This window comes from Rattus rattus, chromosome 3, assembly GCF_011064425.1.
Source record: "Rattus rattus isolate New Zealand chromosome 3, Rrattus_CSIRO_v1, whole genome shotgun sequence".
Taxonomy (NCBI): Eukaryota; Metazoa; Chordata; class Mammalia; order Rodentia; family Muridae; genus Rattus; species Rattus rattus.
The window spans coordinates 103,166,480-103,193,478 of NC_046156.1; the positions used below are offsets into that span (position 1 = coordinate 103,166,480).

At 42.6% G+C, this 26,999-nt stretch overlaps 1 protein-coding gene across 1 annotated transcript in view; it reads left to right on the plus strand.

Annotated features, from left to right (window-relative positions):
- Elf2 (E74 like ETS transcription factor 2) overlaps nt 1–26,999 on the plus strand; it is an 88,270-nt gene that overhangs the window by 55,106 nt on the left and 6,165 nt on the right. Inside the window, 2 exon segments of the mRNA XM_032898439.1 lie at nt 19,191–19,304; nt 21,185–21,322. Of these exon segments, the coding sequence (XP_032754330.1) occupies nt 19,191–19,304; nt 21,185–21,322 (252 nt within the window).

Consider the following 26,999-nt stretch of genomic DNA (forward strand, 5'->3'; position numbering starts at 1 on the left):
TGGTTGGCAGTCCCCAGAGTCCCCTAGGACAGAATTGGCTCTCACCATTCCTGTTGACTGCCTGCCTGAACTAGGTAGTGAGACCCTGCGGCTGAAGACCTATACTTTGGTTTCAAGGCCCAGAGAATAATTGGAACCGAGTTAGACACGTCGTCTGCTGGCTGCTTTCTCAGTGCTGGATGGCGCCGTGCAGGTTGCTGGGAGAGAAGGGCCCCAGTAGTTTTCTACAGCTATGAATACTGTGACCTTCCACACAGCCTGCCAGGAAAGTGTGTTCACCGTCTCTGCTTGGATTTGAGGCCAGTAACGCAGAACCCATGCATGGAACTTTAAACCTCATCAAAAACACATGGCTGGGAGTTACAGGCGCGAGTGGCGAACTTAGTGCTGCTGTTTAAATTGACATAGGGTCAGAGCGCCTTATGAGCATAGCATCTGGGCTCACGCCCACGGACGAGCTTCTCTTTGCTGTGAGCTGTGGTGAATGTAGAGCCCCACAGCTGCCCTAGGTGCTGAGAATAAAGGATGAGTGCCCAGACCTAAACAAAGCTCAGGGAGCACCTCGGAGCGTGAGGTGGGGCGAGTGCAAGAGCTGCCAAGTAAGGAGAAGGGCTGTGTGCAGAATGCCGCTGTGGGCCGGTTACCTGCACTGGGAACTGTGCATGACTAGCCCTGTGAACAGGCAGTTGTGGATGGGGGATGGTTCAGGGGTCCTTACCCCTCCCTGCTGGACTGCTAGATGACGACACGTTCTAGGAGGGGGGGTCATTGCTTTTAGTTGTGAACCTGTTGTGAGGCCACCATGCTCCAGTGGAGAGTTCCAAACCCATGATCACACAGATGGCCTGGACAGTTAAATCCAGTGGTTCACAAGGCATTTCCAAGGAGGAAGGGGGATAACAGGAATAGAAAGAAAAGTATAATTAGAATGCAGTTTATGCATGTAAGAAATATTGACAAATAAGAGAATTCCTGTTGGATATTTTAAGGTGATAGCGGAACTGTGAGATCCTCAGTGGGTGAAGTGCATGCTGTCAAGCCTGGCATCCTATGTTCACTCCCTGTAGGTCGAGGAGGGGGTTGGGCCTCACAGTCGTTCTCCGACCGCTACACATGTGCGATGGCACGTGCCTGCCTCTCCCCACAATAAACATTTAAAATATAATAAGAAGAAACATAAACATTTGGTGGCATTCTTCCATGATCATAGCTTTATTAATTCCAAATACAGATGGATAAAGTTCATCTAAGAACACGGTGAATTCACAGTAAGATTGCAAGGGAGGTTATGATGTTAGAAAAACTGTTAGTAATGAAATCACTATGAGATTAGACTGAAGGAAAGATACCATGTGACGGTTTCAGTAGATGAAACACGCATTTGTTAAGATGTATTGTCTACTGAGGGTAGAGACTTGAAACCTCATAAGGGGTATTACTAGAAATGTACAGTAAGCTGAGTATGGCGGCCCATACATTCGTAGTATAGTCAATATCATTTACATTACTTACAGTAAATATCACTTAATGGGAAAGAAGATTGTCAGGTAATCACAGGATTTGGGGAAGAGCATCTCAAATTCAAGGCAGCCTGGAATATACAGCAAGACTGTCTCAAAACAAAACAAAACCAAAAACCAAAAATAAACCCCACAAACTTACAGTAAATATCACTCGTCAGGTAATATCTTTACATGTTAGCGTTACTGGCGGTCCTAGCCAACGCAATAACACAAAGGGAGTTTCTTGCTGTGATACAACACCTTGACCGTGGCCAAAAGCAATTTGTGTAGGAAAGGGTTTATTTCATCTACAGTACCAGGTAGTATCCATCCCATCGTTGAGGGAAGTCAGGAGGAAGACTCAAGCAGGGCAGGAACTGAAGCAGGCGTTGCGTGCTTGCTGGCTTACGTCCTTAGCTTGTTTTGTTACAGTTCCAGGACCATCTGCCCATCATGGCACCACCTGTAACAACAGCCTGGGCCCTCCACACCATCACCAACTAAGAACCTGTCTTACAGGCCTTCCACAGGCCAACCTGGTGGGGCATTTTCTCAGTTGATCTCTCTTCCTGACCTATGTTAACTTGACATTAAAAGTAGCCAGCTCAGGAAGGAAAGTCTTTAGAGAAGAGAGTAGACAGGTTTGAGAGTACGGCTGAGCTGTAAACGACTGCCCTTGTATGCACAAAGCTCTGAGTTCAATTGCTAGGACCACGTAGACACATTAAAACAAATGCCATTCTTTGAAAATGGGTTAGCATTTGAAATCTAAAAGACTACTCATATATCCTTTAAAAAAATCTTTTCCCATATATTACATCTCAACAGCAGTTTTCCCTCCCTCCAGAACTCCCTCCCACTACTCCTCTCCTCTAGATCCACTCCTCCATTTTCCTTCAGAAAGAGAGCAGGCCTCCCAGGGATATCAACTGAATATGGCATAACGAATTATAGTAAGGCTAGGCACCCCGCCCCCCGTAGGCAAGAATCAGACACCCCCACGCGCAGTATTAGGAGTCCCGTGAGAACACCACGCTACACAACCATAACATACTCAGAGGACCTGGCTCAGACCAATACAGGGCCCATGATTGCTGCCTCAGTCTGAGCCCTTCTGAGCCCTTCATAGTTGATTCTGCTGACTGTGATCCTGAGTCCTCCATCCCTCAGGCTCTCCCCTTCCCTCTTCTGCGGGGTTCTCGTGGCTCTGCCTAGTGTTTGGCAGTGGGTCTCTGCTTCTGTGTCCATCAGCTGCTGGGTGACACTTCTGACAACGGGGCTAGGCGCTGATCTACTCACACCTACCATTAAGGTTGCTCTGGAGGTTCATCATACAAAAAAGAAAACGTATAAGGGTTGCTGAATACAACAGCAATAATCGTTAAGAATGAAATATGGTCTCCCAGTAAAATCCAAGCTGAATAGAAGAATCTTCATTAAGTATGGAGGAATAAATCTGACAGCATAACACGCCGCCAGTTTACCCCAGTAATGTCTCACTCATTGTAAATCTAAGTAGATCAGTTATTCATTCTTTTAATAAGAAAACTGAGCATGATAAGTCTAATTTTCCTTCTCCAGCTAAGGCAAAACCCAGTTTCCTTTTTGTCACAAACCACGAAGATTTGCTTTTGGCAGAATTTGACAAGCTCTTTTTAAAAGGAAGATCTTTTAAGTCTAGGTCAGCGGTCCTCAACCTGTGGGTAGTGACGCCTTTGGTGAACCTCTATCTCCATAAATATTTACGTTATGATTCATAACAGCAAAATTACAGCTACGAAGTAGCAACAAAAATAACTTTATGGTTGAGGGTCACCGCAACGTGAGGAAGTATTAAAGTGAGGAACTGTTTTCAAGTGTCTCAGCATTAGGAAGGTTAAGAACCACTGCCTAGACAGTTCTTCGAAAGAAGAAAGGCCTGTGTACTTGTCTGCCCACAAAGAATGACTTCTGGCCAGGAGGAAGGGTGTGTGCTTGGTATACACAGGCGCTGTGTTTAAACTCCGGGAGGAAAGGAGAGGAAGGAGAAAAGAACGTGAAGCTGAGGAACATATGAAATAGCATCGTGGGGGTGGGGTGGGGGGTGCCGATCGTCTCAGCACTTGGGAGGTCAGGGCGAGTTGGAGCTAGAGAGAATGCCTGTGTAAGAGAAGAGAGGGCCAGGGGAGGTGGCGCTTTGTAAATCAGGTGGCATGGATCTTGCAAAATTATTTTTCCTTCTTGACTACAGTGATGAAGTGTATTCACAAGATCTGTAGAAGAGAGTAGAGCCTGGAAGCAGACCCCATACATACAGAGTGAGTCAAGTGTTTTAGAACGAAAGAGGGACTGAGGTGGTCGTGTACACCTGTAATCCCAGCACTCGGAGGCAGAGGCAGGTGGACAGGGATACTCAGAGAAACCCTGTCTTGAAAAACCAAACCAAAACCAAAACATTAAAATGAGAGGAAGGGAGGAGAAAATGTGAAAAAAATTTAAAGTGTACTGCAGGGAAATAATTTTGCAAGATACATTGAAAGTCTAGAAACAGAATGTGTATGTCCATATCTAGAATTTAATAGCCATACATGTAGAAAATAAGGAATAAATATGGACTATTTATTAAAGCGTATATATGTGATTTCTATATGTGCATATACATGAACACACATATATACATAAGGATGGAGATTGTACAATTGCATCTGTTTTATACTTAAGGGATTTATTCCTTATCTTTTGTGTATGTTAATTCTTTGTGTCTAGGTATCATGTAAACATCCAATTTAATTTGATTATACCCAATCATATATCTTTATACCCTGATTAAATGCTATTAGATGTTGCCTGTATTTTTAGTAAGCACTGTTGTTAATAGGCATGCACGTTGCTTAGCATACCGCTAACCAGTTACCTCAGCTGTGGCACATGGCCAGTGTGCTCAGTTGTGTTTCCCTCCATGGACATGGTCACGTGGGGCACGTGGGGGCTCACTGCAATTAGAGGGGGTGTTAGTCATCCTTGTTCTTCACTTTGTCTCAGGAAGGTCTTTAAATTTATATGCATATTCAAGCATGATTTATTTTTACATTGTCCTTAGGTAGTTTTAGAATAAGATTACACTGGCCACAGAATACAGGTGGCTCTCACTTATTTTTCCCTGTTTCAGCAAAGAATTGTAATTAATTAAAACTGATGAGAATTTGCTAGTATCTAAAAAGGTGTTCAAGTCTGGAGTTCTTTTGAGTAGGGAAGGTTTTTGACAATATTTTAAGTTTTTTTTTTTTTATTGTTTCTTTTCTTGAAGTTTACCATTTCAGCTAAAGCATGTGTATATTTTCTCTTGATTTACAGACTATTTCTGTATCATGTTTATTAGCATAAAGTTTCCTAAAGCAGGTTATTGGATAGTGGGTATCAATTCAGTATTCGATATTCAGATATGATTACATTGTGACACACATATATGTATAGTTGGTACATATTGTCTTTCATTTTCTCTGGTGATGACTCTCGCTGAGTCAAAGCCCCTTTGGCTTTAGGAACCTTCCGTTTGCTTTTTCCCATTTTACCTGCTCTTATGGCTTCCCTCTCTTTTTGTTTACTTGGTTTCCCATCTTTCTGACTTGAATGCTTAGTTTGTTTATTTTTTATTTTTTTTTTGTGTTTTGGCTTTTTGTTTGTTTTTTCTGTTGTGTTTTGTTTGACATAGCATCTCTGTATGGAGTGCTGGCTGTCCTGGAGCTCACTTTGTAGACCAGGCTGGCCTTAAAGTCACAGAGATCTGCCTGCCTCGGTCCTTTAGTGCTCAGACTAACTGTGCACACTACGACACACTGCAGCTTATTAATTAATTACTTTTTGAAACTGCTCCTGACTGCTTGTTTTATCTGTGTCACCCATAGTTTGATGTTTTGCATTTTATAATTAACTTCTGAATATTTCTTTAAAAACTTAAAATGTTTGTGTGTGTGCAACACACAGCCAAGTGTACAGACTCAGTTCTCGTCTTCATCAACTGAGCCACCTTTGCCAGCTCCTAAATATTTCCTAATTCTTCTGTAATTTACTTATTATCTGGAATATTATTTAATATGTTTTGTGTGGGAAAATAGGTATAACTTGACATCAAAAAATGAAATTTTATAGGGTGACCAATTTGAGTTATATGTTAAGCAACAGGCTGGCAGAAGATACCTGAAACATAATGTGTTGCAGTTTAGAATATGTTACCATTTTACAGGCCAGAAAAGACAGTCTAGCCTACCCAGCCAGCTCCAGGCCACTGACAGGACCTGTTTCAATAGAAAAAAGTGAGACTCTTGAGGAAAAAGCCCCCAAGTTTTACATCCCCCCCCCATTCCTGTAATTCCAGTGGAGGCCGTAGTGTTGGGAGTTCAAGGTCATCCCGAACTACAAAGCAAGTTTGTGGCTAGTTAGAGTTACAGGAGCCCTTGTATCTCCCCATAGCCTCCACAAAGTCTTAACAGGATATATAACTCGGTGGCAGAGAGCTCTCTTAGCAGTGTGGAGCTCTAGGTTCAATCACTACCAATGGAAAACAAATGAAAAACTAAAACCCAAAATTCCCTCTTTGAGAAAGGGAACTGGGCTGGAGAGATGGCTCAGCAGGTAAGAGCATGTACTCCTCTTTGGCAGAACCCAGGTTCAATTCCCCGCCACCATGGCAGGTGGTTCACACCCACCTGCAACTCCCAACTCTTGGAGCAGCTTCACTCATGTGCACACACTACAGAGAGTCATAACTTAAGATAATAAAAACATATCATTAAAAATGTTAAAGCAGGAACAACTTGTCTAATAAGAAAGAAATTTGATGAATGCAATTGGGTACATTTGTGCACTGAAATGCTCTGTAGAATTTACAAGCATCCGGGGGCGGGGTGGTTCACACATCTGATACCAGCATTCAGGAAGCAATGACTAGATTGGTCTACAGAGCTAGTTCCAGGACAGCCAAGGCTACAAAAAGAAACCCTGTCTTTAAAAAAAAAAAATGTTTTAACAAAGCATGCATTTACTTACATTAGCAGGGATTGAGTGTAACTGGGTAATGAGAAAAAGTGCATGTAGTGTAATGACATGGATTTATCTGTGAAAGGCTGAAACAATGTCACGTGGGCTCACACAGAGCGGTGAGTATAATCATGCAGCAGTATAAAGACTGGAGTCAAAGAACTGACTTGAAGAGTATAATTTTAACCTAGCCCTTTCGTTACTACTTTTAATTGATTAACAAACTACCCCCCCAATTTTGCATTTTAAAGTGCCAACTATTGCCTGGTGTGGTGGTGCATGTTTATGAGGTGCATGGTTCAGGAGGGAGAGGCAGGTGGATCCCTGAGTTCAAGTCTAGCCTGGCCTACAAAGCCAGTCTGGCATAGCCAGGACTACAAAGAGAAATCTGTCTCAAAAAAGCAAAAAAACAACTCAAAAAACAAAAAGGCAACTACTTACTATCCCACAGTTTTTGAGGTTAATGGTTAGGGTGTGGCTTTGACGCAGGGTCCTGGTTCAGGGTCTTCCACGAGGCTGCAGCCTTGTCAGTTGGGTTATCATCTCCAGACTCGGTTAGAGAAAGCTGTCTCCCAGGCAGCTCACTGCACACCGCGCTGGTAGGAGCACCTTTATTCCTGCCCACTGTCTAGCTTTGCGGACTTGTTGGAGTTGCTTGTGACACAGTATCTGGCCTCCTTCTAGGGTCGTGTCCAGTCACTTCAGCTTTATTCTGTTTGTTAGGAGTGAAGATTTAAGTTCAGGAGAGAGGAAGATTAAGCTACATATTTTTGAGAAGGAGCTATAAAAGAGAAACTGTAATGAGGAAATTTGTGTGGCATGAGTAGGATGTGACTCTTGTTCCTGGGGAGAGTTAAGAGTAAAGGTGCTAGAATCAGAGTATTTGGGTTCAAATTCTGACCCTTTTGTAATTATTTAAGCAAGGACCCTGAGATCCTTCATCACTCAGTGATTAGAATAGTACTATCTACTGAATAGGGACGTAGACAGGATACATGAATGAAGGTAAAGTACTTAGCATGCAGGCTTTTTTCCTCTTTGCCAGAACTTATAAGTTTATATAGTATTGTCTTTCTATAGTTTTATTAGCAGAATATATTCCTTTATTTAAGGTATATATTATAAAAGCCTGTGTATTCATACTTAGTTAAAATTCTGCTTATAACTAACTTTGATCATGGAGACTTGAAAAAATGCAAATGTGTTTGTATATTCATAAAGGTATACATATTAATTCTTGATAAATGCAATATTGCCAGTTCATACCTGTATACATTCTAGTAGTGGGCCACTCTAGTTACTATTCTCAGTAAATAACTGGTGGCTTTTGAAAGTCTGTTTTTAAGGCAGGATAGACATGCCTTAACATTGTCGGCATTCTGCTTTATGTTCTGAATGTATAGAAATACTGTTTTCCAGAAAAGTCTTTTTGCATTATTTTCTCTGTACATATGTGCTATGCGTATAAATTATTATGCAAGAATATATGCAGCTTCTATTTTCTAGGTGCTTAAAATGTAAGTCAGACAGTGATACAGATAGATAATCAAGATGTACATTCAGCAAAGCACATACATGCTTACACTCACATTGCCTCAGATATATCTGAAACACAGTAAGCTAAAAGTTGCGTCAGATTTCAAGCGTCCTAGATTGAGAAATCTATTTTATTGTTTTTAAGCCACATTAATCTGTCACCTACACACCACACACATCCCTTCCTTTGGTTTCCATTTACCTACTAAATAGAATACATGGAAAATGTGTTACTGGAGCAGAAATTCTGATTTGTTATCAGTTTCAATGATCTGCCTAAAGTCATTAAATTACCCTTTGGTATTCCTTATCCTTCTTGATATAGAAACTGTTAAAGATGCTGCCTGTCAATGGCAGATTCTTATTTCAAAATGATAGCAAAGAAAAATAAGAGCTATCAGTTAGCTGATTCCTTTTGTCCTATGCGTGGCAGTCTTAAGTAAACCCATCTTGATGCTGCAGTGGTGTTGGGTAAACTTATAAAACCATATCATGTTATATTACTGTCAAACTTTATACGCAGTTAATTGAGATAAAATGTGTAACCCTACCATTACAGATGATTATTTTTTATTCAGTAGCTTTTATTGAACAAACAAAATGTATTGGGAGGTGCATTTTACATAAAATGTGTGGTGAACAACTTTGGGGTAACATTTTGTTTCAGTTTTTATGTTAAGATATTCTGAAACAGGCAAGGCATTTAGTTAGGTCTTATTCCCTGTATTTCCACTAATTTATTGCCACTAATTAGCCATTATTTTCCTTTCCTTGTTATAGTATGTCACTTTAAAGGAAACGATTTTTTAAAAGATGATTTATATCTTTAAGCTATGGGTGGATACGTTCATCTGTCCAAGTCAACCAAATAAAAGTGAGGGCACAGGAATTTCATGGCCAGCAAACCGAGCGACTCTAATCCAGTCTCCCCGAGGCTGCCCGGCGGCTCTTTTCTGTTTACTAATTACCTGTCTAGTGTACTCTGACTTCTGTAGAGAAGGCAGGACCAAGTCGTTTTTGAAGTAGTTGGAGACTCCTGACTTCCCTAGTGATGTTTCTAGAATATTTTCTAGGTACAAGTTTTTTAAAGTGCAGTTCCTTCAACGGAACTGATTGTATGTTGCATAAGCGCTGGGAAGGCCAAAACAAGTTAAGAAGCCACCTTCATGTACAGCTGCGGGACTAGGAATTAGGTCTTTTCTAGGAAGAAAAATTTGATTCATGGCTCTTTTCCAGAGGGGACATTTGCAGACTTCGCTTCCGCAGAACGTGAAGCGCGCCTCTTCCTGCCCAGGCCCGCGTCCCCGAGGGCGGCCTGCGGCTCCCCAGCCTCAGGTGTCCGTGCGGCCGCTGGCTGCCGGCGCCCGGGACTTCCTGTCTGGGCGCGGGGCGGAAGGATCGCGTTGCCAGCCGGGGCCGCCGCCGCCCCTGCCGTTAGGTGGTGGGGCTGCTCAGCCCGGCGGCGGGAGGCGGGCCGGCCGCCGCTTCCTGTCGGTGGACGCGCAAGGATCCGGGCGTCGGAGTGTGTGCGAGTGCGTGAGTGTGTGCCGCCCGCACGGCGTGTGTCTCCGGCCGCGGGTTCCGCCTTCTCCCCTGTCGCCGCTGCTCAGGGTGTAAGTCAATGTGAAGCAGCAGTTCCAGCCCCGGGATAAACATGGCGACGTCTCTGCATGAGGGACCCACGAACCAGCTGGATCTGCTCATCCGGGCCGGTAAGCACAGGGGAACTTTTCTCCGGTGCATCCGTGCAGCGGGCGAGGGGGCGCCCGGCGGGCGGGGAGTGTCCCCCGGGGCGGTCAGCGCCCGGGTCCGGTGTCCGTCTCCGGCAGCCGGGCGGCCGCGGAGAGGGGGGAGTGAATGAAGTAATGGAGGCGACAAATCAGGAAGTGATCACCTTGGAGAGTAACCTGCCTCGGATCCGGGCTGTCGCTCCGGGGAGCGCGGCACCGGCGGGGGCCGGGTACGGAGCCGCGGCTAAGTTGGGGAGTCGGCGCGGGCCAGTTGCGCGCTTCACCCCAGTTGCCGGGGAACCAGGAAGTGAGCGGAGCTGTTGTCCCCGCCGCCTGCCACGCTGTCCGGCCGAGAGGCCGCCCCTGCCCACGGTCGGGGGCGCTGGCCGCCCGCCGCCCTCGCCTCACACTTCACACAGCCGCCACTTCCGCATGGACGCCGCGGCCCCGGGCGCTACCCGCCAAAACGCGCCCGGCCTCCTGCCTCGTCCCTCCCGGAGCAGCGCCGGAGTAACGGTCCTGAGGCCACTTCCCGGTGCTGAGCGGGACGCCGACCCGGCACCTCCCCGCCCGGGCTAACGGCGGCGGTGGGGAAACTGGGCTGCTGCCCTTCCTTCCCTCGTGGGGCGGGTTGTTTCAGGGGGGACGGGAAGGACACCGCGTGTATTCCGTGCAGCCGACCCGGGGCTTTGGGACAGCGGAGGAGAACGTTTATTTTGGTCAACAGTAGATGAAAGCGAGGAGCGGTGCGGGCGGGAGGGCGTCCTGGCCCCCGGGAAGTCTCGGCTCGGCATTGCCCCCCTTTCCCCTCCCCCAAACCTCCCACCATAGCGGAAGCGCCTGGGAGAGGACAGAACGCGCGCGATTGACAGGCCCGCGGTTCCAATCTGCGCTCTGAGATGTTCCAAATAAGAACGTTGATTTCTGGGGGCGGGACTAAGGGCCCGAGCCGGGCCAATGAAGATTGGGCGGGAGTGAAGCTGACAATGTACGCATGGAATTGGAGGGAAGAGGAGTGTAAACACGGAAGTGGCCGCGGGGGTGGGGGATGTGCTGCGCCACTGCTGCAGCGGAAGGGCACGGACTTAAGTTACATAGAAAAAGCAGCTTTACTTGCTAGCAGACAGCGCAGCGAGGGCCTCAGGTCGATGTGGCACTGCTTGAACACTGTTGCTTACCGAAATAATAAGCGCATGCAGTCCCTTCTCTGGTCCTGTTTCACATCTCCATCGATGTGGAATTGGAAGATGAGAAATAGTAACCGAACAGTGGTGCTGTAAAAGATCTGAACAGTTTTCCCATCTATTGTTTTTAGGGATCTCGAAATTGGTAGTTTGGTGGACAAACCCGACTCAGTTCGGTTTGGAATAAAATTATCAATATGTGTTTATCCCTAAATTTGACTGAACTTTAAATATAAATAAAATCTGGACTAATAGAACTAACTATATGTGCAGTATAACACATCATAACGGTGAATAGTGTGTTTAGTCTGGCATATTTTACACATTTCAAAAGTAGGGAAATCACAATTTACTGAGCAGTGTTTAAATGCCCTTTTTGGATAGGAACTTTTACTGAAGGAGAGGAACATAATGGAGCTTGGGTCCTTGTTATGTTCAGTCCATTGATCAGTATGAATTAGTGTACAGTTGTATGTTGACTTAGTGGGGTTTTGAGTGTCGAGTGTGTATAGGTAAAGAGATACCATTTTGGGACAGGAGAAATGCTCATTGGTTAAGACCACTTGTTGCTCTTGCAGAGGACCCGGGTTCATGTTAGCATCCATGTTCACAACCACCTGTAACTCCAGTTCCAGGGGATACACCCCTCTCTAAACTCCATGGACATACATGTGGTGCTCATCGATACTTACAAAAACTTAATAAACCTCAAGGTGTTATTTCCAATGCATGTGAACCCTTGAGAGAGAGCCATTGCATAGTTTCGGCAGTCAGAATCTTGAGAAACACTGTAGAGTAAGAGGACTTAATTTCACACGTGAAAGGTTTCTTTTCTCTGCCTGAGCTATTGGAATTACCAGTAAAACTGAATGTGGCCTGCATATGATTCGCTGGGAGTACACACGAAGTCAGTGTTTTTACCTTTTGATAGGCATTACTGCATGCTGGGCAGGTGCTTTACCTCCTCTGACACTGGTTTTCTAAGACTTTAGATGCCATTTTCCAGATCTACTTGGTTTTTGAGTACTGCTTACAGAAATCTTACAACTAATGTTTTTTTTTTTTTTAAATCACAGTATTCCAGATAAGACTTCTCACACTGTTATTTCTTCTTTCATGTTCATGTAATCTGAAGAATCTTTACAGGATCTTTGAGGAGAATTTCAAAGAATTTGATGATCTACTCAAAGCTAGTTCAATACGTTAAAAGCTGGAGAAGAAATTATGAATTAAAAGAATTAATATTCTATAGTTCTAGGTTTTATTGTTGATAATTTTTAATGGGAGATGAGAGTGATGATTTCAATTTTTTTCCGTGTTTATGTTTTTGAGACAAGTCTGATGTACCTCATATAGTTCCGTATAGTTGAGGCTGGCTTGAACGTCTGATCCTTGCCTCCATCACCTGAATGCTAGTATTAGAGGTATGTGCTACCACTCTCAGCTTACGTGGTGCTGGGGGATTCAACATGCACTCGGCCATCTGAGCTGCATCCCCAACCCCAGTCTCTGCACATTTTATTGGAAAGTTGATGGAATGATCTCCTCCTCTTCTTGAGATGAGAACTCTGTATAATGTGCAGGTGAAAAAGTAACTGTCGTGACTGTAGTGATTACCTGGTGATTGTATAGAACAAGTGACACGGGAACAACTGAGAGAATAAATAGGCTTTGAATTGAGTGATGTTAGTGTCACTTGTTTCTAAGCAACTGTAGATCATTGAGTAGTACCTCTGCTCTGTCACTACAGGATATATTGCTTTTATCTTCTCTCTTCATATTGTAAGTATCATATATATGTAGTCCTTTAGTTATTAATATTTATGCTATTAGGAGTTTGACTGAAGAATGAAATAACTTCTTTATAACAAATCAGTATCATCTTACAACTCAAAATTTTTGTAGTCAAGACTTAATATACTTGCTAAAGTTGCATTTGGATGGTTCGCGGTGATGCCAAGCTTAATTGCAGCACTGAGGAGGCAGAGGCAGGCAGACTCGCCAGACTCCGTACTCACAAACTTGCTGAAGGAACCAGGAAATCAAGGACTGGAGTTTTCTAGTTAGCAATGGATAAAACTTTGTCCTAGTTAACCCTTACCACTTAACCTCTTTAGCATATGACTAGGTAATCTCTAAGGACATTTACAGCTCTCAAATTACAAGTGGCTCAACACATTTAATGCAAAGGTAAAGATTTAACACTTGCTTTTAAAAGAAATGTTAGAAAGTGTACTGGATGAGTATGTCTTAGAGCTTAATTGTTTTTACACAACCTTGAACACTTAAAAGTATTTGATGATGTTTAATAGTTGAGGCTTAGTTCGTGTGTGTGTGTGTGTGTGTGTGTGTGTGAATAAATGTCTGACATTGTTATTTTCTTAATAATTTATGTGAACATATTATGTATACACTGTGTGGATTTGAGGGAAGATTTTCCGTTTAAAACATTTGCTTGCTTCTCCCAAAGTGTACCATCCTTAACTACTCCTTTTCTTTTCTACCTACCCCTTTCCCTCTCTCCCTCCTTTTCTTTTTTTCTTAAGATGGGTCTCACTATATAGTCCTGGCTGTCCTGCAACTTGCTTTGTAGATCAGGCCTCAAACTCACAGAGATCCACTTGTCTCTGGCTTCTGAGTGCTGACATTGTGTTTTTTTGTTTTTTGTTTTTTTTTTTTTCTGAGAAGAGGAAATTTTTCTCTGGAAATACAGGATAGTCTCTGTATGTGTGAATGCATGTACCAGCTCTTTATTTGGGTGCTAGGTATCAAATTGAGGTCTTCCTGCTTGCAAGGCAAGCACTTTTACCAACTGAGGCACCTTCCCAGAACAGCACAAGTTGTGTGATTGACAAAACAATTTGTATACTTGATATGTATCTGTATCCACGGTACTTAGGATATCTGCGTACAAATACTTCACAGCAGTTCAGAATTTCAGACATGGGTGTGATAGTGTTGCTCTTGAAAACAATCAAAAGGTAGAAGTACATGGAAAAGTATGGCTGGGTGGTGGCGGCAGCAGTGGCGGCGGTGTTGTGTGCCTTTAACCCTAGAACTCTGTCGGTACAGGCAGGCAGATATCTGCGAATTTGAAGCCAGCCAGATCTACAGAGTAAGTTGTTCCAGGACAGTCAAGGCTACACAAGAGAAATCCCATCACAGAGACAGAGAGAGAGAGAGAGAGAGAGAGAGAGAGAGAGAGAGAGAGAGAGAGAGAGAGAGAGAGAGTGTGTGTGTGTGTGTAGGTGGTGAGTTTTTTCCGTCCAGAGACTTAGGCATGTTATTGACGAACTGATTGACTCTGTGGTAAAGGCACACTGGCCAGGCGAGCCTGGAAATGTTAAGTCAGACCTCTCAGAGCCAGATGAAGGTGGATGGAGAGAGCTGATTGAACAGAGTTGTGTACACACACACACACACACACACACACACACACACACACACACACACGAAGAAACATATTTGGTGGTGGATTGTATGGCTTAGCAGTAAGGCTCTGTATATGATCTCCAGTATAGGAAAAAATTCATTGTGAAAATGTGTTGACGAAATTAACAGTTGAATTCATTGCAATTATGAGTACTCAGATTTATATATTAGCAAGTCAGGGCATAAAGTCAATCAGTGATTCAACATAAAGCAGTTTTCTTTAGGAACAAATAATGATAGCAAAGGCAGGCAGGCAGGCAGCACACTGGTCTAGAGACTCCAAGGGCTTTCAGGAGAATCTAAATGTCAAACCTTTTCATGACATTAGATTATTTGCCTTTAAGAAGAGACCCAGGGTATGTAAACCATGCTATATTCAATGGCACAGGTTTGTAAGCCCAGCAACTCTGGAGACTGAGGCAGGGTTATTACAAATTCATGGCTTTTATAGGCTATGGAGTGAATTCAAAGCCAACCTGGGTGAGCTTAATGATACCCCATCTGAAATTAAAAAATAAGGATAACAAAGGGCAGAGGACCTAGCGTAGTGGTAGTGTATTCCTAGCTTGTCCAGCGCATACAAGGCCCCAGGTTCAATCCCTTTGAACCCCTACTTCCAATACATGCATTCATGCATAACATATACACACTTGTAAAGCCGCTGGGTTTTTCTATTTATTTCTTTCATGCATATTTAAGTAACATGTATTACTGTAAATGAATAAATATTTTTGAAGTTAAAAAAAAGTTTGTGTTTATTGGGGCAAGGTCTCGTGCTAGCCCAGGCTGTCTAACCTAAAACTTCTGAATGTTGGGGTTTCAGGCGTAAAGTAACTGTATCTGGCTAAGTTTTAGTTTTCCAATATAATAACTATCTATAGATAACATATATTCTAAGTCTTTTTGAAATTGTCAATAATTTGAATGCAGAAGTGTCTTCTGACAAAAGTTTAGTTTAACAGTTGGTTAAGGCTGTCGTTTGGTATAATTGCTACCCACCTGTGGGTATTGAATATTTGAGATTTGATTGGGAAATTCAGTTTTGAAAGTTTTTATATGGATTACACACTGGCATGGCAATATTTTGGATATATTAGATTAAACAAAAGGTATTAATTTCAGGTTGATAGACCTCTTCCCCTTTTAAAGCCATTAATACCCCCTTTGTACCTTTTAAATGTGGCTAAGAGAATTTAAAATTATATTTAATTGGCTAACTTTGGATTAGAAAGTTACTTTGTCTTCTTGCATTTTATAAAGCTATATTGGTTGATGGTCAAGGAAGACAGTTGTGAAGGTGAAAGATCCCAGCCTTCCTTCTCTACTGCAATGGTGTGGGTCCTCTGTCACTCTGGAGGCATTAGAGGATGTGGTCAGTCCATGCAGAGCTTGAGTGTGACCCAGGAAATACTAGTTTACGGTGCTGTGTTTAGGAGAAACCACTGACACCTACTAAAGTATTTCTCATTTTTCCATTGCTCTCCAACTCCACTGCTAGTAAAGTTTATTTCTGACTTGAGAACACTGTTAAGCAGTAGATCCATTGCCAGCGTTCTCTTCGCAAAGCTGGGAGGTATGCCTCTTGTCGGACTTAATTACCAAGTTTGGTATTTTGTAACAGCTGTGAGTGAGTCTGCAGCAGTGCACATACAAATACCAGCTGAATGGAGCGGGACCTGGAGTGGCATAGTTAACCACAGTGAATGGCAGCACAGGCCATGCTTATTGGTGGTGTTGTGGTCAGAATTGAAATCATTTTCAAGGAGACTGAGCCAGTGAGTTCAAGTGCTAGAAAATGAGACCTGTTCAATTGCCTATTAGTCGCTTCCTATTTTTAACTCATTTCTTACCATGAATTTCATATGTCGTTTAGAGAGCAGTAGGAAGGAGTTTATTTGCAGATGCTGCTTTTACTTTACATACTTAGGTCACAGTATACTATTAAATTGGTATTTTTTAATATCTTTACAAATGTGCACTTTTAAATTTCCTTTTGAATTATTGAGCTGAACAAAACAGCATTGAAGTTTTTAAAATTACAGAAATGGAGAGGTATTAGGTTTCTGTTACCAAAGATTGTTTTAGAAAATTACCTGTTGACTTAAGGTCAACAAAGTATAAAGACAGACTCTTCACTTCTATAAAATGGGTGACATATTCTTGAAAACTCTTGTTATATTTTAATTTATCCGGCACTTGGCTTCTAGATTTTTTTATTTATGTTTAGCTTTGAGCTGTAGATGAACATGGTAGCTCCCAAAATAGAAATCAGTGCTCTTTAACAAGCTGTTAGATTTCAGAGCTGGAGGCCAGAGCTATTCAGACTTGGAGCTCGGATTGGCGGCACAGCACTGGGCACATGATAAATACTAGTTGGCAACTTATAAATTGTGGGTATTTAAAGTAATAGTAAAATATTTTGGGGTTATTATTTGTTAAATTTGGGATGCTAAGCTTGAGATCAGAAGCAAAAGCCAGAAAATACACTTTAAAAAATTAATTGGAATTGGTTGTGGTAGTAGATAGACCCTTGTAATCCTGGGCTTAGGGAGCAGAGGCAGGAGGATTGGTAGTTCAAGATCTCCGCTGTGTCTAGAGTTCCAGGCTGTCCTGGCTACATGAGATTCTGCCTTAAGAAACAGAAGCAGACCAGAACAGAATGTAGACTCGTTTTACTAACATAAACTTAACAGTACATCTCAAGCTGCTTAAGGATTTATGGCACACACTGTGTAACTGTTAGGCAAGTATTTTTGTTATTTATAATTTATATTCTAAAATCTGTAGTTTTATTGCCCTATGACTTTTAAATACTTGAATCTAAATGTAGTACAGTAGTTTTTAGAGTAATATCTTCAGAATATTACACAAGGAATTAGCTTACCCAGTATAGTTTATTAATAGCACCTAAGACAACAGCTAAATTACAACACCAATCCTTCCTTAAAGAGAATGGCTCCCAAGATAATGTTTAAAACCCGAGAATTTGTTTTCTGAGGGTTGTTAGTGTATGTGAGTCTTACAGGGGGCCCCTATTAAAAAAACCGTCTCAAGAATGGTGGTGTCTTTTATATTTAAAACTAAGTTTTTTAAAGTTGAACTAGCAGGGCTGAGTGGATCCTTTGCCTCACTGAAGCTGCAGATAAGAGTAAGCAGGGTCACCTAAAGATAGATTTACTTAGAGGTTTGGCTGCCTCTCCGGATCCAGTGAGCTTTGAGCAGATTTCCATAAATGGAAAGAGCAACTGGAGAGCCGCAGTACCTTGCTTGGGAGTGTGGACGGTGTGTAACAGGTGCTAGGGCAGGCCTGAAGCTCCAAAACAAATGCTCCCGAAGTGACTTTGCTTTTAAGGCCGAGGTTTTAGCATTTGGTGAATTTGGAGGAGGTTTCAGCATTTGGTGAATTTGGAGGCTGTGATAGTTTTCTTTTTACAATTTAACATTTTCCGAGATAGGCCAGAAGATTCATGACGGTCCTTGCGGATTTGTCATGGTTTCATGGAAGTTTTATGAACATCCACAACAAGCTCCTTAAGGGGAACATTGTGAGAAAAATCAGTCATCACAATCTAGTGTTTATGTTTCAGAACCTCTAACCATATGAATTCGTCAGTATAATTAAGTCAGAGTGTAAAATTAATGTACGACTAAGATGACTTGATAATTCTCCTATTAAGGTCATGGGGTTGTCCTTAGTTTGATACATAAAAGAAATACGTATTTGCCGGAAAATATAGGGCTAGATACACAGCTCAGAGGTGGAACCCTTGCTCAGTAATGGGAGGGGTCGGGTTTGATCCGCAGCATCCCAACACTCAACAAAACCAGCTGTGAATCTGAAATTGGGTTAAGATAGCTCCTTAATCTAAAGGGGCTTACACTGTTACGGGAGCAAGCACTCAGCACGTGAATTCCCATTTCATGTCTTGAACTGTATGGTTTTCATGGCTGTTTTGGAAATGTCCTCCTCTCTAAGTGGAAACCAAAGCATAAAAGAGTAAGTGGGTTGCTTTTGTGGCAGAGACTAAGACCGAAGCTGCTAGACCTGAAAGTACAAACCTCTGCTGTGTACTTGGCTGATTCACGAGTCACTTGATGGGAAAGCATAAAAGAACACAAGCCACCCATCTCTTTTGGTGGACCCACTGCCCACATGCGTACTTCTCTTAAGTGAAACTTAGTGAAGTGAGTGTCACAAAAGAGTAAGCCTACTCTAAGGACTGCTTTGAAGTGTTGTCGCATTAAAACTGATCCTTGTCTGGAGGTTGTCCACTCACAGGAGACTATATCAAAACCGAAGTTGTTATTCCTTAGGCTGGCTTGGAAAAAAGTATTTTTTCCTGATTTCTGTTGGCTATTATTGTACTCCCAGTTTAGTGACGACACATCAGATTACAAAATTATCCTATAGGGTTGTTCTTCACCCAACCTCTCTCTGTCAGCCCCTGTGGAAAAGTCCCTCTGGTTTTTAATTTTGGTCTAAAATGGTTGCTGGCTTCATATTTCAAGGTTCTTTTTTTGTTTTCCTTTTTATAAAGATGTGGGAACTTCTTACTAACTTCATGTCAGCATTGTTGGGGTTTTGGATTTGAGACAGATGGGGTCTGCCTGCATACCCCAGAACAGCTTCAATTTCCAAACCCTGCCTTAACCTTGCACATCCTGGGATGAAAAGCATGTGGCTTATTCATACTCCGTGGCTTATGTAGAATTGTTCTCATGGACATCAGTAATATATTTTTAATTGCTAATGTTTTCATTTTTAATTAAGAACTTTGCTTTTTTCACAGTGGAAGCATCAGTTCACAGCAGTAATGCACACTGTACGGATAAGACCATTGAAGCTGCTGAAGCCCTGCTTCATATGGAGTCTCCTACCTGCTTGAGGGATTCAAGAAGTCCCGGTATGTGAGCTGTTGTTGGGTCACGTTGTTTTCTATTAGAATGAAGACCTTAACTGGGCAGTAGTAGTGCACACCTTTAAATCCCAGCCTGCAGAGACAGAGGCAGGCAGAGCTCTGAGTCTGAGGCCAGCCTGCTCTACAGGAGTGAGAGTTCCAGGACAGCCAGGGCGATACAGATAAAAGCTGTCTCAAAAACAAAAACAAATAAACAAAAAAAGAAAGAAAGAAAATGAAGATAGAATGAAGCTGTTAATGTGAAGGAATTATTGCTAGAGTTTCTTTTTTTTTTTTTTTATTTCTTTTTTCTTTTTTCTTTCTTTTCGGAGCTGGGGACTGAACACAGGGCCTTGTGCTTGCTAGGCAAGTGCTCTACCACTGAGCTAAATCCCCAACCCCATTGCTAGAGTTCTTAAATACACACCTGATATCAGTAGCTGATAGGAAAGGTTCTAAAACCTTAAATACTGTGTTTGCCTATGTTCCATGTTTATCTTCTTGATTCTGGGTAAATCATAGGTGGTTGTAGTCCTCTAGGGTAAGACAAGTTGTGCCATTTGCTTCCTGTAACTCTTTCAATCCTTCACCCTGATCAGCAGGCAGTTACCGCATGGAACTGGCCATGGTAGAGAGGAAAAGGAGTTTACTAATTTATTTTATATTCCTTCCAGCCTGTGAGATAAAGATTGCCTTTATAATTTAATTGGGGGGGGCTAATTTTAATATTGGTGGTGTACTAATTTGATTTTTGTCTTCATTTTAATTCAGTGTGCAGGAATTTAGAATAAGTTGCTAAGAGTAGCCATCTTTAAAAGGTTATTTTATGTGCATAGGTCTTTGCCTGCCTACATGTCTGTGCGCCGTGTGCATGCCTGATATCCATGGGTGCCAGAAAAGGATCGGACCCTCTGGGACTGGAGTTACAGATGGTTGGGAGCTGCTATGTGGATGTTGGGAATTGTAGTCCAGTCCTGGAAGGGCAGCCAGTGCTCTTGAACACTGAGCTAGCTGTCTTCCAGCCCTGCAGACATCTTTTTAATTGGATTAGGAATCCAATGCATTCTTCAAGGTGTGGTATCCTTATTATTCATGCTATGTGATAGAAATTGAAGCAACATTATTGTATGTAGTAGAATACCAGATGGAAATCTGTATGTACTGTTTTACTGACTTAAAATAAAATTTAGTGACTCAAAATGATATTTAATGGCCTGAAATTAAGTTATTCCTTTTTTATATATTTTATAATGAAATATAATTGTATACTTTGTATTGAACATTTTTATAAATTTTTAAATATTGAATCATGTCCTTGTATTCCTCAGTTAATGAATAATGGCAGATACATGCAACAAAAGTGATTACTGGAGGACTATTCTTTTCACACTCTCTGAAAATATGTGAAATGTTGCTTATGTTAAAGCTTAAAGGCCGTTGGAGTGGTTCAGGGTGAGGCACTGCGTGTGCTTGCAGAGGACTAGGTTTGGTTTCCTGCACCCACATGGCGACTCCAGTTCTAGAGGATCCGATGCCCTCTTCTGGCCTCCACAGGCACTAGGCACCCAAGTACATGCCAGTCAGAATGTTCACACACATAGTATCATTGTTTTTAAGTACCTAAAAGTATGAAAAAGAGGTTGGCTGTCAAGATGAGTGTTCTATTACGCATTTACTTGTGTATGGTAAATAGCTTTGGATATTTAGTAACTTGATTTCTTCAGGCACAAGTTCTTACCTTTTGCTTTGAATAATTCTTTTGTAAACTTAGTCTCTTCTAATATTGACCAATCCACATAGGAAACTATAATAGGGGTAGGAAATTTTAATTTTTCAACTTTTTTTTATAGTGGAAGTGTTTGTCCCTCCTTGTATATCAACTCCAGAGTTTATCCATGCTGCGATGAGGCCAGATGTCATTACGGAGACTGTAGTGGAGGTGTCAACAGAGGAGTCTGAACCAATGGATGCCTCGCCTATCCCTACTTCACCAGACAGCCATGAACCAATGAAAAAGAAGAAAGGTTGAGTATCTTATCAATTGTGATTAATCTTTCCCATCTTATGCTTTTGATAGTTGGTTGGTTTGAATTTTGATTTTTCTGAGACAGGATTTCTCTATATAGCCCTGGCTGTCCTAGAACTTGCCCTGTAGACCAGGCTGGTTTTAAACTCCCGAGATCTGCCTGCCTCTGGTGCTTGTTTTCTTTTCTTTCTTTTTTTTTAATTCTTTTTGGAATAAGGTCTTACCTATATATAGCTCAGGCTGTCCTTGAACTTGCCATTCTCCTACTTCGGCCCAGACATTTGACACAGTGATAGCCTATTGAACACACACACACACACACACACACACACACACAAAACAAAACTATGAAGTAACATATTGGTCTTATGTTTTCTTCCTTTTGTGGATAGTGTTTTTAAAAAAACTTCTCCCAGATCCTCCTTGCGTCTCTCCAACCCAACTTCATTCTTTTCCCAAAACCTGACAATCAAAACAAACAAAAAACCAGTAAGACAAAAAACAAAACAAAGAACAAGAACAACAACAAACCCCAAAACCAAAGTAATAAGGTCACAAAAAACTGTGGGGTCTGTTTTATATTGGCCAACTACTCCTGGGCTTGGCCTGCCTTGGACAATAGGTGATAATGATTGTTGAAGAAGGTAAAGTTGGAGTATCACAAAGACTGTAAATCCTTTTCTTAAGCCAAATATTTTCTGTTTTGTATTTCCTCTTTCTCCCTCCCCTCCCCTCCCTTCTTCTCCCCTCCCTTCCCCTCCTCTTCCCTGTGCTACAACCTCCTCCTCATACCACCAGTTTCTTCTCTTCTCTCTTCCCCTTTTCCTCCTGCGACTTCCCATAGAGATCTAACTGCCTCTGCCTCCCAAATGCCAGGATTAAAGTTCTGATGTTCTTCTTTAAAAGAGCAAGGGTAGGGACTGGAGAGAGGGCCCAGAAGTTCAGAGCACTGGTTGGTCTTCCAGATTCTATTCCCAGCACCCACATGACTGTTCACAGCTGTCTATAAATACAGCTCCAGGATCTGAAGCACTACTGCCCTGAACTCCAATTTCATGGGGTCTGATGCCCTCTTCTGGGCACCAGACTTGCTAAGTGGTACAGAGACATACATGGAGACAAAATACTTACACACATTACACATTATACAAAGACAAACATTTATGGTTGCCAACTAAACTTAGCAGTGGGTAAAGAGAATTCGCACTTACTAAGCCTCATCTCTCGTAGTAAAGCATAAAGGCCCAGCACCTCTCCACATCCCAGTGCACACGTCCTTTCCTGTTAGATCAAGGGTAAACCTGGAAAGAAAGGGAAGGCTTAGTTAAAGGCTTGTCTTAGTTACTTTCTTATTGCTGTGGTAAAACCCCATGACCAGAGCAATTTGTAGAAGGAAGGGTTTGCTTGGCCTCCAGCTGCAGAGGGAGACGACCTGTCATGGTGGGGGAGTGTGGTCACAGTGCTCACCTCAGTGCGTTTTCTCTGCTCTCTGCATTTAGAGTGAAGAAACAGTGCATTCCACTACACAGCTCTTACAGAGGACACAGAGGTTAAATATGTCTTAAAACACAGCACACTCTTCTACTCACTTCCCACTGAAACGACAGAAAGACAATCTAATCACTCCCTGCTGGGCAAATGAACTGAGCAGACGCGGCTCAGGAGTACAAATGGCCAATATGAACATGCTATGAGTGATTTCAACATGGTCCGCCGTCAGGAAATGTAGCTGAAGACACATTTGCTGTCCCCTTTACTGTACTCAGAGTGGCTACCATCAAGAAAACAGAATGGGATGGTGTTCAGGCCTGGGATCCTAGCACAAAGGAGGCCAAGACAGGATTGTTGAAAGATATGTCAAAAACAAGAAGCTCACAAGCTGAGTTCCGTACATGGGTCTACACGCTAGGGGGAAAGACCGATTCCTACCAATTGTTCTGTGTCCACATGTCTGTACAACAGTGTTGGGGTGCACAGACAATGTAATAAAACAGGAAACCCACCAACTGAACAAACTGAGAACAGGGTGGCAAGTACTGCAGAGAATGGCTCGTTTAGGGTAGGAGTGACACACTCCTATACTGTTGGTAGAATATAAATTACAGGGTTTTTTTTTATATATATATTTTTTACTTGATATTTTATTTATTTACATTTCAAATGTTATCCCCTTTCCTGGTTTCCCCTACACAAACCCCCTATTCCATCCCCCTCCCCTTGCTTCTATGAAAGTGCTCTCTCACCCATCCATCCACTCCTACCTCCCCACCGTGGCATTCCCCTACACTGGGGCATCGAACCTTCACTGAACCAAGGGCCTCACATCAGGAGCCATGGGTCCCTCCATGTGTACTCTTTGGTTGGTGGTTTAGTCCCTTGGAGCTCTGGGTCTGGTTAGTTGGTATTGTTGTTCTTCCTATGGGTTGCAAACCTCTTCAGCTCCTTTAGTCCTTTCCCTAGCAATTCCATTGGGGACCCAATGCTCAGCTCAGTCCAATGGTTGGCTGCGAGTGTCCGCCTCTGTATTTGTCAGGCTCTGGCACAGCCTCTCAGGAGACAGCTATATCAGGCTCCTGTCAGCGTGCACTTCTTGGCATCAGAAATATTGTCTGGGTTTAGTGGCTGTATGTGTATGGACTGAATCCCCAGGTGGGACAGTCTCTGGATGGCCTTTCCTTCAGTCTCTGCTCCACACTTTGTCTCCCTGTATTTCCTTTATACAGGAGCAATTCTGGGTTAAAAATTTGGAGGTGAGTCAGTGGCCCCATCCCTCAACCAGGGGCTGTGTCTGTCCACTGGATGTGGTCTCTACAGGTTCTCCCTTCCCTTTGTTGGGCATTTCAGCTAATCTCATCCTGGTTGGGGTCCCGGGAGTTTCTTGCTTTCTTGGCAGCTGGGACTCTCTGGTGGCTACCCACAGTTTCCCATTCTGCATTGCTACACACTTCTGTTCAATTTCCTGACCCTCTGAATATCATTCCTGATCCTTCCCCCTTTTCCCCTCCCCCCTCCTCTTTTTCTCCCAAGCCCCTCCCACCCTGTAATTCCTGTGAGTATTTTGTACCCCCTTCTAGGAAGGACTGAAGCATCCACACTTTGGCCTTCCTTCTTCTTCTTCTTCTTCTTCTTCTTTTTCTTTTTCTTTTTCTTTTTTTTTCCGGAGCTGGGGACTGAACCCAGGGCTTTGCGCTTGCTAGGCAAGCGCTCTACCACTGAGCTAAATCCCCAACTCCGGTCTTCCTTCTTCTTGAGATTCATGTGGTTTGTCAACTCAGTGAGTGCATACCATGTGTGTTTTTCTGTGACTGGGTTACCTCTCTCTGGATGATATTTTCTAGTTCATTTCATTTGCCTATAAATTTCATGAAGTCATTGTTTTTGATAGCTGAGTAGGACTCCATTGTGTAGATGTACCACATTTTTTGAATCCATTCCTCTGTTGAAGGGCATCTGGGTTCTTTCCAGCTTCTGGCTATTATAAAATAAGGCTGCTATGAACATAGTGAAGCATGTGTCCTTGTTATATGTTGGGGCATCTTGACTATGTGCCCAGGAGTGGTATAGCTGGGTTCTCAGGTAGTGCGATGTCCAATTTTCTGAGGAACTTCCAGACTCATTTCCAGAGTGGTTGTACCAGTCTGCAATCCCACCAACAATGGAGGAGTGTTCCTCTTTCTCCACATCCTGCCAGCATCTGCTGTCACCTGAGTTTTTAATCTTAGCCATTCTGACTGGCGTGAGGTGGAATCTCAGGGTTGTTCTGATTGCATTTCCCTTATGACTGAAGATGTTGAACATTTCTTTAGGTGCTTGTCAGACATTTCTCAGTTGAGAATTCTTTGTTTAGCTCTGTACCCCCATTTTTTAATAGGGTTATTTGGTTCTCTAGAGTCTAACTTATTGAGTTCTTTGTATATATTGGATATTAGCCCTCTATCGGATGTAGGATTGGTAAAGATATTTTCCCAATCTGTGGGTTGCCATTTTGTCCTAATGACAGTGTCCTTTGCAGTTTCATGAGGTCCCATTTGTCGATTCTTGATCTTAGAGCATAAGCTGTTAGTGTTTTGTTCAGGAAATTTTCCTCTTATGTGCCTATGTGTTCGAGGCTCTTCCCCATGTTCTCTTCTGTTAGATTGAGTGGATCTGGTCTTATGTGGAGGTTCTTGATTCACATGGACTTAAGCTTTGTATAAGGAGATAAGAATGGATCGATTGCACTCTTCTACATCTTCTACATCCTGACCTCCAGTTGAACCAACACCAGTTTTTGAAAGCCCTGTCTTTTTTCCACTGGATGGTTTTAGCTCCTTTGCAAAGATCAAGTGACCATAGGTGTGTGGGTTCATTTCTGGGTCTTCAGTTCTATTCTGCTAATTTACCTTCCTGCTTCTATACCGATATCAGGCAGTTTTTTATCATGTTTGCTCAATGACAGGATTTTCAACAAGCTAAAAATAGAACTAATGATATGGTATAGCTATACCTGTCATATGCATGAAGGAATCTTTAAGTCAACATACAGCAGACACACTACCCAGTGTTTGTTCAGTCATGGAATCATTCTAGGTGTCTATCAATAGATGAATGGAAAAATAAAATGTGACCTGTGTTTGTGTGTGTGTATACATACATATGTGTGTGAGATGTGTATACACACACACCCGAATGTTTAGCTACGAAAAAGGGAATCATGTTTGCAGGAGAATGGGCGGAGCCAAGCACAGTAAACTAGACTTAGAGAAGTAAACAGCATGTTTTCTCCTAGGAAACCAGGATTGAAGAAAACAATGTTATAGATAGGGTAAGGTGACATATGGTTGTAATATCAATACTCAGGTGGCTGCAGCAGGAAGATAATTTTTAGGCCAGACTGGACCATGGAAGTAGAAGGGGGACAATTTGGGGAAAGGAAGAGGGACCTGGCTTTTGAAGAGGCCAGAAAGAGTCGTGTGGAACAGTGACTGTGGCTGAAGTTTATTATATCTGAGAATGTGATAATAAACCCATCCATTACCTGGTGCAGTTAATATATACTAGTAAAGCACCACGCATTCATACCGTTCTGGGGTTATTGCTGTTGGGGAGAGAGTCAGAATGCCATTACCTGTGTGGCTTGTGACTGTATGTTTGAAGCATAGGATTCCCCCCCCCCTTTTTTTTAAGTTATTTTTTATTGTGTGTGATGTGTGTGTGCTGTGGTGCTTATGGAGGGCAGAGGGAAACTGGAGTGGTTCCCCTTCCACTTCTATGTGAATTCTGGGGATTGGACTCGGTGTACAGAGCTTGCATACAGCTGAGCCGCCTTGCCAGCGCCCAAACCTTGTTTGTACTGAGGAGCAGTGTAACTCATTTCACACTGGCCCTTGTTAATCTGTCTGTTTCATGAGAGAAATAAGGACAAATGACAATGACCAAGGCATCTATTAGACATAATCACTTTGAGAGTGTGTTTTATTTTATTTTTTTACAACTTTATAGTGTATCTGCGAGTTGACAAGGAAATTTCAACACTTGCTTAAAATTCTGGTGAACTCTGGCTATCAATGTGAGCGAGTTTTTAGTATTTGTGTTCATTTGAGCTCAGAGAGGCTTCAGATGATCAGATCCTCTGCATCACCTAGGTGAGATTGTTGCTAACTGGGAGGAGGAGAAATACATTGTCTATGCATGTC